This window comes from Gossypium raimondii, chromosome 13 (assembly GCF_025698545.1).
Source record: "Gossypium raimondii isolate GPD5lz chromosome 13, ASM2569854v1, whole genome shotgun sequence".
NCBI classification, from domain to species: domain Eukaryota; kingdom Viridiplantae; phylum Streptophyta; class Magnoliopsida; order Malvales; family Malvaceae; genus Gossypium; species Gossypium raimondii.
The window spans coordinates 29,261,638-29,279,572 of NC_068577.1; the positions used below are offsets into that span (position 1 = coordinate 29,261,638).

Below are 17,935 nucleotides of genomic sequence, written 5' to 3' on the forward strand. Positions count from 1 at the left end.
CTTTCGTTATCTCCTACGAGACGAAAACCAGATGGCTGATGCTTTGGTCACTCTAACCTCTATGATCAAAATGAACAAACCAGAAGATATGAAGCCTATTCAGATCAGCATTCATGAGACCCCAGCTCCTTGCTACAGTATTGAAGAAGAGGAAAATGATGACCATCCATGGTACCAAGACATACTACGATATGTAAAAAACCGTGAATACCCCGACCATGCGACAGAAAATGACAAAAAGACATTGAGGAGACTGGCTATTGATTATGTCCTGGATGGGGAAATTTTGTACAAGAGGGGAAAGGATCAAGTATTGTTGAGATGCATGGATGCAATGGAGGCTAAAAATTTTTTGGAAGAAGTCCATGAAGGTATCTGCGGAACGCATGCCAATGGCTTCACAATGGCCAAACAGATTATGAGATTCGGGTACTATTGGTCCACCATGGAAGGGGATTGCATTAATTATGCCAAAAAGTGCCATAAATGTCAAATTTATGGTGACAAAATGCATGCACCACCTTCACCTCTTCACGTTATGACTTCTCCATGGCCTTTCTCCATGTGGGGAATGGATGTCATCGGGCCAATATCTCCAAAGGCTTCTAATGGGCATCGTTTTATCTTTGTGGTTATTGATTATTTCATTAAATGTGTGGAGGCTGCTTCATATGCTAACGTCACGAAGTCAGCAGTTAACAAGTTTCTGAAAAAAAAGATTATATGTCGATACGAGATGCCTGAAAGGATCATATCAGACAATGCGCTGAACTTAAACAACAACTTAATAGCAGATGTTTGTAATCAGTTTAAAATCAGACACCATAATTCGTCATTGTACCGCCCAAAAATGAATGGTACCGTGGAAGCAGCTAACAAAAATATCAAGAAAATTGTAAGGAAAATGACTGAAACCTACAAAGACTGGCACGAGAAATTACCTTTTGCTCTTCTGGCATATCGAACATCCGTTAGGACTTCTATTGGAGTAGCACCTTTCTTTTTGGTTTATGGGATGGAAGCAGTTTTACCCATAGAAGTTGGAATCCCTTCTCTCCAGGTATTAGCTGAACTAAAGTTAGATGAGGCCGAATGGATTCAATCTCGATATGACCAGCTGAACTTGATAGAAGAAAAGAGGCTAAAAGCTATTCGTCACGGTCAGATGTATCAGAAAAGAATGATACGAGCCTATAACAAAAAGGTTCGTCCTAGAGAATTTCACGAGGGGGACCTAGTGTTGAAAAAGATTCTTCATCTACAAAAATATTTTAGAGAGAAACGGATGCCAAATTGAGAAGGTCCTTATATTGTAAAGAAGGCCTTTTCTAGAGGAGCTTTGATATTGAGCGAGATGGATGGTAAAAGCCTGCCAAATCCTGTAAACTCAGATTCAGTCAAGAAATACTTCACTTGAAGAACGAGGACCAAAGTGAAAACCCGCAAAGGGCGCTTTAAGTCCAAAAAAAAGGAGAGGCCAAGGTGAAAACACGTAAAGGGCACATTGAGACCAAAGGGGATTTGAATTGAAAACCTAAAAAAGGCGACTCAAATTTTGATCAGATCTGGGGCATGTGGTGATCTCGCCATACTTGAATCAACAAAGAAAGGGTAGGCAACATCTTAGGGCATCGACAAAGTACTGTAGATTTCCTAAACACATATCAAATTTAGAATGGTGTTCAGAAAGTTTGTGCAGGGAAGCTCATGCTGCGATATTTGGGGCACCTGTAGTCATCTTATTTATTTTGAATCTTAGCAAAATTTGCTATCTTGATTAATTTATTCATTTCGAGATTTGTTCTCAATAACATTTTGTTTTGTCCATTGTGATAATCATTTTCAAACATTCTTCATTGAAATAACGATTAATGGACTGAATATTCAAGTGAAAGGAGTTTTGCATATTACTCTAGAAGTTTCTAAATAATATAGAAACCTGAAACAAGACTATTGTTTAGAACATACCAAGTTTAAAGTTTGAAATGTTTAAGAAGGGAAAGCCTAAATTAAGACTATCCTTTCGGATTTTGTTGTCCCAACATTGATTGAACAAAATGACAAGATATCGTATTGGTGACAAGGCTTTAATGAACAAACAAGCAATGATCATTGAGTAATAAGAAGAGAAGGTTCCGCAATTGCGTGCAGAAATTTGGTACGACACCTTGGGAATGGTGTAGGAGACCAAGGAGTTTCAGATCCTGTATCCCCAAATTATAGTGGGAGAGATTTGAGAAGGAGCCATATCTTGTACTCCTAAATTACAGTGGGAGGAAGATGATTTGAATTTTATGTCCCAAAATTATAGTGGGCTTAACCTTGAAGATCTCAACGGGTTGAACTTTGAAGATTACAGTGGGGGCAATCCAATCAAGAAAGAGATGAGCATTACCAACCAGACAAGATAGCATTCTGACGTGTTGGCAATAAAGCCTTATTGAGCAATGGGCAATAACAACTCAAACACTGAGGGATCATTTTCATGACATTTTACATTCATGCATACACATTTAGTTAGGATATTTTGGTACATTCTGATCATGACATCCTAATCACCAGGCATAAATAGGTCCATGAAATGGATTCTACAGAGAACAGATCAATGAAGTTACCCATACCCCTAGCGGTGCAGTGGAACAGATTGAAGCTACAATAATGAATCTTACTTCCCCGACATTGCAATTAAAAGATTAAAGCTACAACGGTGAATCTTGCTTCCCCGATATTGCAATTAAAAGATTAAGGCCACAACGGTGAATCTTATTTCCGTGGCGGGGCAGTGGAACAGATTGAAGCTACAATGGTGAATCTTGCTTCCCCGACATTGCAGTTAAAAGATTGAGGCCACAACGACGAATCTTATTTCCCTGGTGTTGCAGTGGAATAGATTGAAGCTACAACGGTGAATCTTACTTCCCTAGCGGTGCAGTGGAACATATTGAAGCTACAACGGCGAATCTTGCTTCCCCAACATTGCAATTAAAAGATTGATGCCACAACGGCAAATCTTACTTCCCTGGCAGTGCAGTGGAATAGATTGAAGCTACAACAACGAATCTTTCTTCCCCGACATTGCAATTAAATAGATTAAAGCTACAATAGTGAATCTTACTTCCCTGGTGAACAAATTGAAGACAGGCTACTAATCTTATCTCCCTGAAGTTGCAGTGGAGCGGATTAAAATGATGAATCCTACACCTCTAAAGTTGCAGTAGGTCGGATTAAATCTACCATGATACGTCTTACTTCATTGATGTTGTAATGGAGCAGACTAAAACCACAAACCTCGTCCCCCTGAAGTTGTTGCGAAGAAGATTGAAGCTACAAGTCAGATCTCTCTGAAGTGCAGTGGAGTGGATCGAAACAACAAGATGCAGTGGACTGGAATGAAGCTACTTGAAAAGAGAAGCATCAAATAAGTGAAGACTCGGCGAGACCGGGCAAAATTGGTCTTTCTTAGTCTTTGCTCTGTTTTCGTTACACGACAACGAGCAAAGAGGGGCAGCTGTACAAGCCCAATTTTTATACCCGGGCCCAATTGAAACTTGAAACCCAAAACCTATTACAACCAAATCAGGCCCAAACATTAGAAAAATGTGGCCCAAACCCAATGAAAAAACTAGGGTTTCAAAACCCTAGCCCCTGCTTCTCATGTGCCGCACCTAATCCCTAGTGCCGTACACTGACCCCAACTGCCACCATCTACTACCGTCGCAACTGCCACCACTGACTCTCACCCCACTTGTGTCTGTAAAGAACGGAGAAAAGACAACAATAATAGAAAAATCGTGTAAAAAGGGCTATATAAGCCATTCGAACAGTCTGTATTTTGGGGGGGTTTTCCCTTTCTTTTTTTTAATACGTAAAGAGAAACTTAACAAGATTACTAGCAATAAAACTCAAACAAACAGAGAATCAAGCATTTTCTAAGGTAATTTCTATTATTTTTTTACATCGAAGCAATATATAAAAAAGGAAAAAAAAGAAGCCTTTTTACCTTTTTTGCCGTCACCGGAGCGCTCAGGGGGCCGAGGAGAGGCACCGGGGAGAAACGGGGAAAATTTTCAATTTCTGGCAACCGAATATGGTGGCACCGGTGCTGAAGACCGGCGGCTGGCATGGTGGCCAACGGCCGGTTCCCAAGCCGGTTTCTGGGGAAGAAGGGGGGAGTTGAGAGAGTTTTGAAGGTTTTTTTTTTGAAAGAAAGAAGAAATGAAGTTTTTTGTAAAATTTTTGGAATTTATAGGGGTATGAAACGACACCGTTTTGGCCTAGCCCCAGAACGCCCAAAACGACGCCGTTTGAGGCTAACCGACCTGAAACCGACCCGACTCGATGAAGGTTCGCGTGTTTTCATACCTGAGGGTCTATTTGCCCTTTTAGTCCTTCCTCTTTTTAGTGATTATTCAATTAAGTGTTTTATTGCTTTAAATTATACCCCACAATTTGTTGTGCTTTCAATTTGACCCTTATCTGAATGACGTCGCTTTGGGGGAAAAGAAAAAATTAGTCTTTCAATCCCTCCACGTTACACGCGTTTTCAGAATGGTCTTTCTCTTTTATTTTATTTGGATTTTACCCCGAATCTTTGTCATTAGTTTCAAATTAGTCCCTTTTTGCTATGTTTTTGCTATTAAACTAATTAACTTTAATAATGTTATCATTATCTTTACTATTATTATATACATAAGTACATTTTCATAATATATATGTACATATATATTTTTATAACTTATATATATATATACATACGTATTCATATATATTTCTTATATTTTGTGATTTACATACATGTCCATATATATCTATATATATTTTCTATTTTATGAATATATATTTCTTATTTATTTTTATTTTTGAAACTTTATAATTTGTATATACGTATACATATATATATTTTTAAATATATTCATAAACATATATATATACATTATCATTATCTCTTTATTTATATATATATTTACTATTTTCAAATTTTGTTATATATATATACATAGATTTTATTTTACTTTTATTTTTTATTTATTCTAATTATTGTTGTTATTGTCTTATTTGATGTTTATTTATCTACGTGTTCATTATTATTTTGAAAGGCATTGTAGTCCTATTTGTTTATTCACTTATCATTTCATGTATACTACTGATTTATCTTTTTTATTTTACTCTGTTGCTATTGTTCGTATTATCTATCCTCACATTATTGTATTCATTAACATTTTGTTACGCATATTAATATCCTTTTAAAAAAATTCAAAATAAGGCAATGTTTTGCGTTTGGAAATTCAAGAAAACGTGCCCTAATGTGCTGGGTTTCGATTTTACTTGTTCGACCAAATAGCCAAATATCCTTTTAGAAATTTCAAAATAAGGCAATGTTTTGCGTTTGGAAATTCGAGAAAATGTGCCCTAATGTGCTGGGTTTCAATTTCTTGTTGGACCAAATAGCCAAATATCCTCTTAAATCTTAATCCATGTCATTCGAGTTTTTTAAGGATCGTATTTTAAATCTCTTTAATGTTTTTAGTTTTTGACATTAAGATATTAACTAATCAACTAGGTACCAATTTTTGGGCGTTTCGAGGGTGCTAATCCTTTCTCGTACGTAATCGACTCCCGAACCTATTTTTTTAATTTCGTGGACCAAAATCGTTGTTTTAATAAAATCGAATCGTTTATTAAAAACAACCACTTTTTGAGCTGATCCAATCACACCTTATAAAAAAGGATTAGTGGCGACTCAATTTTTTTTTCTTTCGTTTTTAAAATCCAAGTTGACCCGTTTTATCAAAAAAATGGTGTCAACAAACTTTGTATATAAATTTTGTTATATAAATAAAATACATTACAACATTAAAAATTGGAACAAACTTTTTAATATAAATTAGGTACATTGGATTACATAAGCTTTATTCCTATCCGATTGTGACGATTGTCCAACATGGTAGTTTCGTTGCGGGCATTTACTCTGATTATGACCAGCTAATCTGCATAATTCACAACACTTACTGTCGAATTTCTCTCTAATGTCCATTTCATTACGGATTCTAGATGATTGCGGACGACCTTTCGGATTTCTATGCAACCCTTTGTTTGGGACAAGCTCGAAAGTCGTCGGAGGCACCTCGTAGACAGGTCAGGCAGGATGGGGAACTTATTCTCCCAGACACGCAACGTGTGCTCGAGTGTGTACACATCATTGAAAATTGTTCAACATTGAGCGAGACTTTAGCACACGCTGCCACGACATGTGCACATGGATAATTAAGTGTTTGGAACCTCCTACAATCACACCGTCTGTTTCGGAGATCAACTCCATATGACCTAGGTGGTATACCGGGTCGACGACCGATGGTCTCCGTAACTCAAAACTTTTCAAGACGTCGCGAATATACTTCTACATTCATCGACCTCGCCATCCGATGATTTGCAACCATTGCATCCCTGACATCTTCGACAAACATGTGTCCTACCTCCATCTGGTTAACTTGTTGCTGATCTATTCTTGGCATCAAGGTAGCCAACCTGTAGAATGTAGCAGAGAAGATAGATGAAATCAGAAGATGTTGTGTTTTCAACAACACAACATTGATCCCCTCCACCAAGTTTGTGGTCATTTGACCATAATGAAAGCCCTCATAAAAAATTTGAGCCCATTTCCACGGCTCCATGGTACCCAACTACTGTCGGAAAGATGTATTCGTTTGACCCTCCATGCCACTCTCAAGTCGAGTCATTCTTTAGCGAAAAATGTGTGGCTCTAGCTCGTGCATTGTATATGTATTAAGAAAAGATAAGTTACAGTACTGCCCTAAAACATTAAAACTTATATTGAAAAGATAATGTTATCTTTTACCCATTCTTACAACTTGTCTCTGCCAGTCTGCATTCTTATAATCCTGATGGAAGTTAGCTGCGATGTGCTAGATACAGTAAACGGATCTGTATGGCACATCGAAACGCCTAATGTAGGCAATTAATCCTTTCCCTCTATCGGGGATGATACAAATATTATCGTTGCTAATAACATACCTCCGCAGGTTGGTAAAGAAGAATTTTCATGATTCCATGTTTTCCTTATCTACGATGGCAAATGTTATCAGGAGCACGTTCTTGTTGCCGTCTTGAGCAAGTACAAGAAGTAGGATCTGTGTATATTTTCCATATAGTCAGGTCCCATCTACTTGTACAAACCGTTTGCAGTGGGGAAATATGCTCACACATGGATCAAACGTCCAGAACATCCGATGGAAAATTCTTTTTTCCCAGTTGTAGTTGGTCATCTGGGCCGTAATAAGGCCATGTCTGTAACTCAATGACAGTCCCCGGTACATACTCCCGCATAACAGCTATCCATCCTTGTAGCTTACTATACAACGCATCGAAATCCTGGTACAATTGCTGTATTTCTATCTGTTTAGCTATCCACGCCTTTCGGTATGATACTCGATACTGGAATTGTGCCTGCATTTCGGCAATCAGTACCAAAACTTTAATGGTTAGCATGTCCTCCACCATTGGCATGATACACATACAGATAGTTTTGGAATCAAGTTTTCGATGATTTTTTTCATACATGTTGATGTACATGTGTGAGGCCTAACAAATTTTCGTATCTCCCACATCTGTAAATTTTGAATAAATGTAGCTCATACCCGCCAATAGTAGCCTTCTGCCAACTTCTAAAACTCCCCAATATATAATGTCGGTTTAGACATTGCGACTTTGCAGTCCACTGATATATTCATGCTATACCGTTTAATAGCAAATGCGCACTCTTTCTTACTTTCGAATCTCTGGCCTACGAACAACTCTTCGGGATCAGAATTTACGGCCAGTCGGTGAGCAGGTAATATTTTAGGGCACTCCGGAAACTCGGCTACGTGCGCCGCATCGGGGTCTATGAGCGACATGTATGGCCCAAGATTATTGTGTATCACAATACGTCGAATCTGGTTCCCGACTGAAGATGCGTTAATGTTTCCATCGTCATTCATGTCTTCATCGTCAATATCATCGGGGACCTCGTCCACATCGGGATCACTATCACTATCGACCTCTTGATCACAAGAATCACTACTATCGTATCCATCATCACCAACCACATCAATATAGGGTGCAACATTAAGATCGATATCGATCCCGCGTATAGTTGATTCACTATCAACGTACGATATTGGAGCCACCATGCACGGTTCTTGAGCTCCATGTTCTTCACCATATGCAGTGAGATCTTCATTTTGCTCTACACCGGCTAACTCAGCAAATAAGGGAATCAGTGCATTTTGGTCACTTCAATTCCCACAATAAAGAGCGATCATTGTTTCCATGTTTTCATCGTCTACAAGTTCCATTTCGGTGAATTTGATGGGATCTGTCGAAACTGGAAACTTGTAGAAAAGTTTTGAGATCCTTCTCCCACAATGTCTAACAATTTTTGCGCTAATCCTTTCCTTCATATCATTGAACGAGACATTTCTATTGAATCTCATTGCTATTTGTTGCCAACATTCAAATATACATCTAACGGTTGTTGTCAAGATGACTCCATTGAAATAAACGCATACGAAAAACTGATTATCCATCTTTAATACTCAATCTGTTAAAAAATAAACAAAAATTCTCAAAACAATTTCGAACAACAAAAAAAATGCTTAGATAAAAAATTTAATGAATGAAAAGAGTCCATTTCTAACAATATCAAATTTATTGCCATTTCTAACAATATTTATGACAAAAATATTTTCAGTATTTATCTATTTTTCTTATTGTTATCACTAACTAACAATTACTTTATAATAGTTAAACTTTCAAATATATTAAAAAATTTACAACATAACATTCTTAATAATCTAAACACAAAACTTACTAACAAATCACAATAAACAAAATAACTTTAAAACAAAACATAAAAATAGCACTAAACAAATTGTATAATACTAACAAAATAATTTTTCTTATCATAATCTATTATATTTAAAAATAACAATAAAAATAATAATACATTTTCTTTTTCTCTTTTCTTTCTTTCTTCTCTTCTCCCTCTCTTGTTCTACTAATTTTTTTTTTCAAACTGATACGAGCCGGATGGGGGAGTGGGGGGGAGGGGAGAAATATACTAGGTGTACCGCCAATCAGATAGCCACCACCAGTGCCGCCTGTCAGATAGCCATAACCGGTGCTGCCTATCAGATATGCACCACTACTAAAATATTATTATTATTTTCTTAAACTGTATTGTGTCAGAATGAGGGTGGTGCCGCCTATGCACTACCCTCCACCCATCTAAATGTACCATTTTGGTACATAATTGTTACAACATACCATTTTGATTTTTATTTATTTATATTATTTGGGTAAAAACCCACTAAAAAACATTCTTATAGCTCAACTTATCTTATAAATAAGTGTAAATTTTATTACTATTTTCATAACTTCCTAGAATTTCTTTTTCAAGAAATTTATGAGAAAAACTCATAATTGAGAGAAATAACAATATTTCTATTGGTTTGGAAATAATCTAAAACTATAATTTATTATTTTATTTTATTTTATTTTTCTAAAATGTTTTGATAAATATTCTCAATAAAATTTTTACATACCCTTAGATATAATTTAAGAAATTAAAGTCTCACATTTACCTTATAAATAAGTGACCTCAATTAAATTTTTACATACTTTTTAGATATAATTCAAGAAATTAAAAGTTAAAACATTTACCTTAAATGGCTTTTTGCATTGTTTTAATTAAAAGTTAATATTAATCAAAGAGAATACCCTCGTAGCACACTTGTTCATTATTTTCATTAAAAAGTTAATTGTAATCCTACATTGACCGAAATATCACTTTTCATTAAAAAATAATTTTAATTCTACATTGGCTAAAGAGCACTCTCATGCTCACACTTTCCCTATAAATAAGTGTCAATTTCTTCACTATTTTCATTAAAAATTCATTTTAATCCCATAATGACTAGAGAACACTCTCATATTTCATATTTACCTTATAAATAAATGATAATTTCTTCCTTATTTTCATAAAAAATTAATTTTAATCCCATATTGACTAACTCTCATAGCTCACTGCTTTGCTAATTTCATTAAAAGTTAATTTTAATCTAACATTGGCTAGAGAATACTCGTAGCTCACTTCTAAACTATTTTCCTTAAAAGTTAATTTTAACCTCACATTGACTAGAGAATACTCTCATAGCCCACTTCACTATTTTTATTAGAAAGTTAATTTTAATCCCATATTGGTTAGAGAACACTCTCATGCTCACACTTACCTTATAATAAGTGTCAATTTCTTCACAATTTTCATTAAAAATTATTTTGAATCTCACATTGACTAGAAATTACTCTCATAGCTCATATTTATAATACAATACTTACACGAAGTATTTCAATTTTGCAAATTAATGGTGGTAATTCCAATATAGTTCACTTAAAGTCAGTTATGTGAAAATATTTTGCATATAAAAATATGAATTAATAAAATGAATCTTTTAATTTAAATACAATAAACTCGTACATCTATATATAAATTTTAATTTATACAATTATTAATTATGTTCAAATGATGAAATAATTACAAAATAGATTGATAAGTATTAAAGAGAGATGAAGTTAGACATCCCAATGAGTCATGAAATCGACAAAGTTATCTCCCTTGATTCAGTTTAACTTGTATTTTTAATTTTAGACTGAAATTTTGAGACTTTAGTTATTATTGAAGACATGTCAAGTAAAAAAAATGAATCATCAATCTATTTAAAAAATGAAAATACAAGTTGATCGAATCAAAAGTGAACTAAATTGAAGGAGATAACTTTGTTATTTCATGTCCTATGAGGATGTGTAACTTCATCTCTCTCTAATACTTATCAATCTATTTTGTGTTCATTTCCTTTTGAATCGTTCGATATATATACTTTTGTATTTTTTAATACATAAGTTTTGGTTTTTTATTTATAATTTAATTATGCTTTTAGATATTTTAAAATCATTTTATCATTTTTAGTCAAAAGTGAATTTTTAAAATATTTTTAACTTTTAGAATTAGAATTAGAATTAAATTAACAAATTTTGTAAATGTTCATGACTAAATTTATTGAATTTATTAGAAGTAGAACTAAATAACAAATCTTGAAAACATTGATGATTAAATTTGTGAAATTTTTAGATTTAGGATCAAATTAATAAAATATGTAAATATTGGAGGTTAAATTTATTATTAAGCTAATAAAAACTTTCCATTAAGTATTTAACTAAAATTTTAAAATTTGGGTGACAAAAATATAATAATATTAGGCTGTAAATAAAAAGATGAATTTAGCTTTTGAAAAGGGACTTATAAGAGAAGAAGTTTATTTTCCGTCAACCGATAAACCATGAAATTACTTTTCATAAATAAATTTTAAAAATATTATCCGTAAAATAATAGCATCTATTTATTAAAGCACAACATAAACTAAAACAACGACACTGATTGTTCGTAATCTATGTATCAAAAATTTAAATCCAGTTGGGTAATTCCCGAGAAAAAAAGGATCCATGTAAATATATACATGTATTAATAGAACTCACGGGTTGTGCATCTTTCAAGCTCAAAATCACCGAAAATTCTGGTAAAAAGAAAAGAAAAGAAAGAAAGCTCCTACTATAAGTAGAAAAAATATCATTTTTCGTTGCATCGCTTTTCCAAACTCCTATCAATACCAAAAAGAAAAACCCTCCTATAAGTACATGGTTTTTGCACGTTAAAATTCGAGAGAGGGACTGTGAAAGATGTACAAGTCGAGATTGCAAGAGCTTTGCCAGAAGAAAGCATGGAGGTTACCAGAGTACAACGTCACAAAACAAGGCCAAGATCACAATCCTCGATTCGAAGCTACCGTGGATGTAAACGGCATGTCGTTTCAGTCTCAGAATCCGGCCAAGTCTTCCAAGGAAGCCCAAAATGACGCCGCTTATCTCGCTTTCCTTCATTTCACTGCGCCCCCTCTTCCTGATCCTGGTACCATCTTTTAATTTAAGAATAAGCCAAACCCATATTTCATTTTCTTCAGTTTCTGTTAACAACTGTTCATGCTAGTGTTTTCAGAAACTTTTTTATTTTTTGTTTTAGAGGGAAATGCAATTTGTAGGAAGCCAATCTGTTTTATCTATTTCCCCCCGTTTTATTGTTATTTTCAGTTGTTTTTATGTTAATTTTCTCTCTTTATTTGGGTTTCAGTTGATATTTATTTTGATATTTCATTGTCGTTTAGAGTAAATGCAGAATACAGCTATCGATGAAATGGATTTCGCCATTTCCGTTTAATGGTGAAGTCGATTTTTGTCTTTTTTAAAGAATCATATTCTACAATTGTCCCTTTCCATGGGTTCTTAACTTAGAGGAACGGGGAAAAGGAAAGAAACTTGACATTTTGAAATTTCTGATTTCGGACAATTTGAAGTCTGAAAGAATTGGTTTATATGCTCAAATAAGCGTTATAAGGACCTCAAAAACTATGTTCATAACTGTTTATGTTCAAATGGGTGCTCTGAATGCTAGACTATCGTGCTGGTCAGCAAAAGTTCGATGGCCTTGTCATATAGCTTTCATAACAAACTATTTTGATTTTATCTTTTAGGCAAATAGTGTGGGCTTTTGATGCACCTAGAAAGTAATTGTTTTGATTTTATAAGGTCAGTGCTCTTTCATTGATTTTTCACTCTAGAATGTGCTGATAAGAATTTGATCATAAAATTGTTGTTATATGCACCTTCAGCTTTTTAATTCTTTTGTATGACTTCGGGAACCAGTACATGTTTTACTTTTATAGAACTTTTGGAAGTTTTCTCTTTCTTTTAATTTTTATTTTCCGCCTTCCCTTGTCAACGGTTTAATTAAATTTATGATGCATATGTACTTTAGATTCTGTGATTCTTGCAGGTTCTTCAAATGCAATTGCAAATTTTGATAGTAATACTACTAACAGAAGCCTGCAACCAGAAAGACAAGAAGCATGTCGAGATTCTCATGTCAGTGACTGTGCTTCTATTTGCAACAATAATGAAAAATTTAAAGGTCAGAAAACTTATGTTGAATACGAACATGCCTAACGTTTTACCAACTCAAACCAAAAGAAAAATCGGATAGCTTGTTTGTTTAATTATTATGTAAAAGATGATTATTTGTTGTCCATGTTCCTATTAGTAGCCTTGTGCGTTTCTCTTACATGTCCTCAGAATTCATAACCTCTAATAGTGCTCAAAATTATGCTCTTTAAGTCCAAAACAAAATGTCAACTTGGTCTGAAATTGAAATCTTCTTTTCTCCCCAGTTTATGTAAAAATATATTCTGCAGTACATATATTGTTCTAATGGTAAACCGGGCTGAGAGACAAGCCTTGTTGCTTGCACAACAGCCAACAGAGAAAAAAAGCTAAATTCATACCTAATATTAGGTTCGTTGTTAATCAAAACCTGACTTGGTCGGACATGGGTATGTGTCCGCAATGGGTATGTTATTTTTTCCCCCCTAATATTTCTACATATTTGGAGGATCCTTGGAGCATCATATTCCAATACCCTTACCCGGATATGTGTCAGACATGAAGAGATGGAGCAACATAGATTACAATTGAGCTTTAGCTCATATATTTGCAGGGTGCCGGTAGCTATCTTCATTCATTTTCTCTTCTAGTGAATGTGCTTATCAATTTGCTTATTTTGCCTTGATATTTGCTTCATGTTTAGCTTTGAGACTTATACTGAAAACAATTTAAATTTACCATCTCAAACATGACATCAATGAGTTGAACTAAGCATAAGTTCCATCGGAGTTGTTTTAGCTCTAGCTAGCTAATTATGTCATTTGTGCCGAGTTTGACTCTTTGGACTTTAGTTGATTGGGCTGACATAGAAAGTCTGCTATTCTGTTTTAGAACGCTCATTGTGCACATTGGAGCCAATTAGGAGTTAAAGAAAGTAAAAATACTGCAGATTAGAATGATAGTCTCACTGGAACATTAAGGAGGCTGTTAGATTCGGGTTGCTTGGCATTCGACATATTGCTTAAGGTCCATTAGTAGACCTCTTTCCACAGTTGGATTCTCAATGAATAAATGTTTGTCTATGTTTTGATTTTTCATTTATGTTTACCTGTTCCTTTACTGTAGTTTCATGCTTCTGAAATCTGTTATTTAAACCCTTGGTTGAAAGAAAAAGCTCATTAGCCAAAACAAAAAAAATATGAAATCCTTAGTATTTCATGTGTTTCCTTTGTTTTTCTGATTTGGAATTGTTAGCTTATAGATATGCAACACTTCTACAAGAATTTACTGCAAAATTATGCTCAAAAGAGAAATGTTAGCCGACCAGTATATTCTTGTGAGGTTGAGGGTCCACCTCATGCAAGTCGTTTTAGGTGCAAGGTCACTATTGATGAGAAAACCTATGAGGGTTTGGAGTTTTTTCCAACTATAAAGGAAGCTGAACATGCAGCTGCAAGAGTTGCATTATCATGTTTAACACCAGATGCTATTGAAGAAGTCCAGGTTACTGATTAATGGAGTGTTTTTGTCTTTGTTGTTTTACGCATTTATGATATTTTTTAAAATGTTCAGTTGTGAATCTCTAGAGCTTGAGTTTTTTCCCTTTGTATGTTTTTTTTCTTCCTCAGGAAGACTCTAGCTTATTCAAGAACCTTTTGCAAGAATTAACGCAGAAGGAAGGTTGTCCTCTACCAGTTTACACCACAACTAGATCTGGAGAAGCCCATGCATCAATGTTTGTTTCCAGTGTTGAGGTGAAAGGAGAGGCTTTCACTGGACAGGGAGCAAGAACCAAAAAGCAAGCTGAGTTTTTGGCAGCAAAAGTTGCATACACTAAGCTTAAAGAGTGTACGTCTTCTAACCCCCTCATTTTTTTTTTATCAAAAAGCAAAGAGAGAAAAAAGAAAGATCCCTTTTTCACCAATTTGTTGATTGTCAATTCGAACTGAATGGTGAATTGACTTTTGGAAGACATGGGAAATACAATTTGTTTGACATGTTTACTCTAAGGGCATAAATTTTCGAGTGCCATGGCATGCAATTCTCAATTTTATTGTATTGGTAGTAGAGAAAGATGATCTGTGTATGATGTTCTTGCTAGTACGAAACTGAAATATCATCTATAATACTATGGATTAATTTTCCGGGATAGATGAGATCTTAAGTCTAAAATTTTCTCTCTAAATGGAGCTTGGTAACAAGTTTCTGAAACCCCATGTGTTTCCTGTTCCGGGACCACAAGGTTTTTACGAGCCTGGAGATTTGTAATTCTATAATCTTTTGAGTTTTATTTGTATCAGTATGTTAATATCTGGTCTGTGTATATGAGTGAGTGTTATGGTCGGTTCTGAAATTTTCCCTCCAGTCCTGAGTAAATATAGTCCTTAAAACTTTGCTTTCATTTTCAGGCAAGTCAAATAAGGTCTCAACAAACATAACTCCGGCCTACCATGAGCTGGAAGGGCATGTGGTCTCATCTTTCCACTCGCCAACAAATGTCAATGCTGGTACTGAACAAAATCTTGGATCCAAATCCGGTTCATTGCTTAATTCAAGCTCAACTTTAGGGGCAGATCGGCAGGATGATCGAGGTGATTTTTCTTATGGAAACTTCTATCCTTTAATATCCAATTCAATTATAAGTATATGGTTGACAAGTTCCTCAAATTGCATGCCAATAATTTTTATTGGTTCCTTAGCTTTGTAATGGTTTATCTTTCCTAGAAGCTTTTATGTTTGTAATGGCTGATAGTCAGCGTCGATATAAGTTAGTTCTTCAATTTCTAGGTAGATAGACTGTCAAAGCCAACATAAAACGGGTACGTTGAGAACCAAATTACAATTTTCGTTAGTAGATATGATTATTGTTGCTCTGACTCTTTGTTTTTTATGAAGTCCCTATGTTCGAACAACTGTGTCCAACATGGTTATATGAGGATATAATCCCTTTGAGGATCATATCTGTGTGAGATATAACCGACACTCACAAGTAACATGCTATCATGTACGTTTTTTATTTGTTTGCATGGAAGAGTGCAGGGGGGCGTGGGAGAGGCAGGTGCCTTTTCCCCAAAAATGGTAAATTTATTGTTTAGCCCTTTTAAAAATGGTAAGATATTAAGTTAAAAAACTAGTAAAATTGTATTTTGTCTCTCTGGCTCTAGAAGAAATTTCGGGTTTCGCCCCCTGATGAGTGCAAACATCCGTGCAGACGCAAACCTACTTTTCACATTTGAGTAGAGTGAATCTATTCATCTTTGGTAGTCAAACCGTTTGGCAAGCTGTCTGAATATTAGCTTCTGACGTATATTTTGTTAAAGCCATGTTCCTCGTAACATTTTCGCGTGGATTGATTGCAGTTCATGTAACGTTTATGGATCATCACTCTGATCAATTCCCACAACCAGAGATGACTACTGATTGGGAAAGTAGTCCATCCTCACCGATTTTGTCTGATCATCCTCTGCCGGAAGATAACCCCTCAACAGCTAATATTCCGTCTAATCACTGGGTGACAACAAATTTAGTTGAGGATTCAATGAAGCAGCATGTTGAAATGAGTAGCATATCTTGCAACAGGATCATAGTTCGTCCACGGGTACCGAACATGAAGTTTCCTGCAGGTAGCACTGTTCTGCCAATGAGTGACAACGTTTGGGTTGCCGTAAAGCTTGGATCTGATCCAAACCAGTGACTTTCAATGAACCTAATATTTACGGTTTAAGCGATCAGGTTCTTAACTAGAATTATGAGTTCTGAAATGAGTTTTCATATGTATGTATTTGTTTGCAACCATAAATTTGCTCACGACTTGGACAAGACATGAGATGAGTATGATCTTTTTAAATTATTAATAAAATAAAATAAGATCGTATCCATATATTCTAAATTTGGATAATGTTTTGGCAATGCCTCATGTCTGAAGGGATCGGAAATTCATGATTTTTTTTTTATTAATTTTCTTCTAAAATAAATGTTTACCTGTTTGGTGCTTGTTATTTTTTCAGCAATTTGTTCAATGATACATCGTTTGATTGATACGGCAAAGTTAAAATGTTTCCTAATAACATTAGGAATAAGTAGTCCAGTGTTTGGTAGGGTAAAAGTAGTAGTCTAGTGTTTGGTATTGGTGGGCTAAAAGTGAGTTATGTTTTGTTCAAAAATGGATAATTATTCTTTATATGTTAAATAGAGTAAATTGATTATTTTTGTTAAAAAAATCATCTATCTATATTGTTAAAAATTGACTTGGTTGATAGAATAATAAACAAGTGACATGTGGTGTGTCACGTGCATCTTATGTTGATATACAAGGATCAACTTTTAAAAGTAGAATTGAAAGTAATTTTTAATAGAATAATCACTTTGCTCTTTGATTTTATGTAATATTAATTTACCCATTTTTTAAGTAGGATGGATAAAAATGCAATTTGACTAAGCTTGAACGTTTGTCACGAGGCTAGACCTTTTATTTGGCAAATCGTGTGGCTTTAGGCAATTTCTTGGGTTTAAATCTGACTAAGTTTTACTCTTGAAAATTGAGAATTCTTGCAGAAATTCTCAAAGGCATCGAAGCAAAGTGGAAACAAACTCTGAAAAGGAAGAAGCTACGTACAAAGCAAAGCCACAAAAAGAGAATGCACACCAAGTGTTTGAGAAAATGCTCTCAATATATTAACTCAGAAAGAATGAAGTGATTACAAATGAAGGGGGAGACCTCTATTTGTAGTTGAGCTCCCCTAGATCTAATGGCACATATCGAATTACATCAATGATTGAAATTAGTTCCCATCTACAATAAGAGAGCCTAAGGGATTTAAATTCTATACATGTTTATCCTTTAGGATTTACAAGAATTATCCTAGTAAAACACAATTTACTGGAGTATTTC

At 34.7% G+C, this 17,935-nt stretch overlaps 1 protein-coding gene across 2 annotated transcripts; it reads left to right on the forward strand.

The window, feature by feature from the left end:
• The first annotated feature begins 11,598 nt into the window (after positions 1–11,598).
• Positions 11,599–16,933, forward strand: LOC105783215 (double-stranded RNA-binding protein 1). 2 transcript variants are annotated; one of them, XM_012608535.2, is made up of 6 exons: positions 11,599–12,019; positions 12,923–13,075; positions 14,306–14,547; positions 14,673–14,892; positions 15,453–15,635; positions 16,404–16,933. In XM_012608535.2, exons 1-6 carry the CDS (start codon positions 11,791–11,793, stop codon positions 16,736–16,738), a joined length of 1,362 nt encoding a protein of 453 aa, XP_012463989.1. In that variant the 5' UTR covers positions 11,599–11,790; the 3' UTR covers positions 16,739–16,933. The 2 variants fall into 2 exon arrangements, with proteins under 2 accessions (XP_012463989.1, XP_012463990.1); XM_012608536.2 differs by having other exon boundaries at positions 12,941–13,075.
• Positions 16,934–17,935: the final 1,002 nt, after the last annotated feature.

What these genes read in the sequence shown, in the direction of transcription:
- LOC105783215 (XM_012608535.2), top strand. Translation starts at nt 11,791, where the DNA reads ATGTACAAGTCGAGATTGCAAGAGCTTTGCCAGAAGAAAGCATGGAGG. An exon ending in GCCCCCTCTTCCTGATCCTG is followed by an intron (nt 12,020 to 12,922) that starts GTACCATCTTTT and finishes TATGTACTTTAG; the next exon opens with ATTCTGTGATTCTTGCAGGT. An exon ending in ATACACTAAGCTTAAAGAGT is followed by an intron (nt 14,893 to 15,452) that starts GTACGTCTTCTA and finishes TTTCATTTTCAG; the next exon opens with GCAAGTCAAATAAGGTCTCA.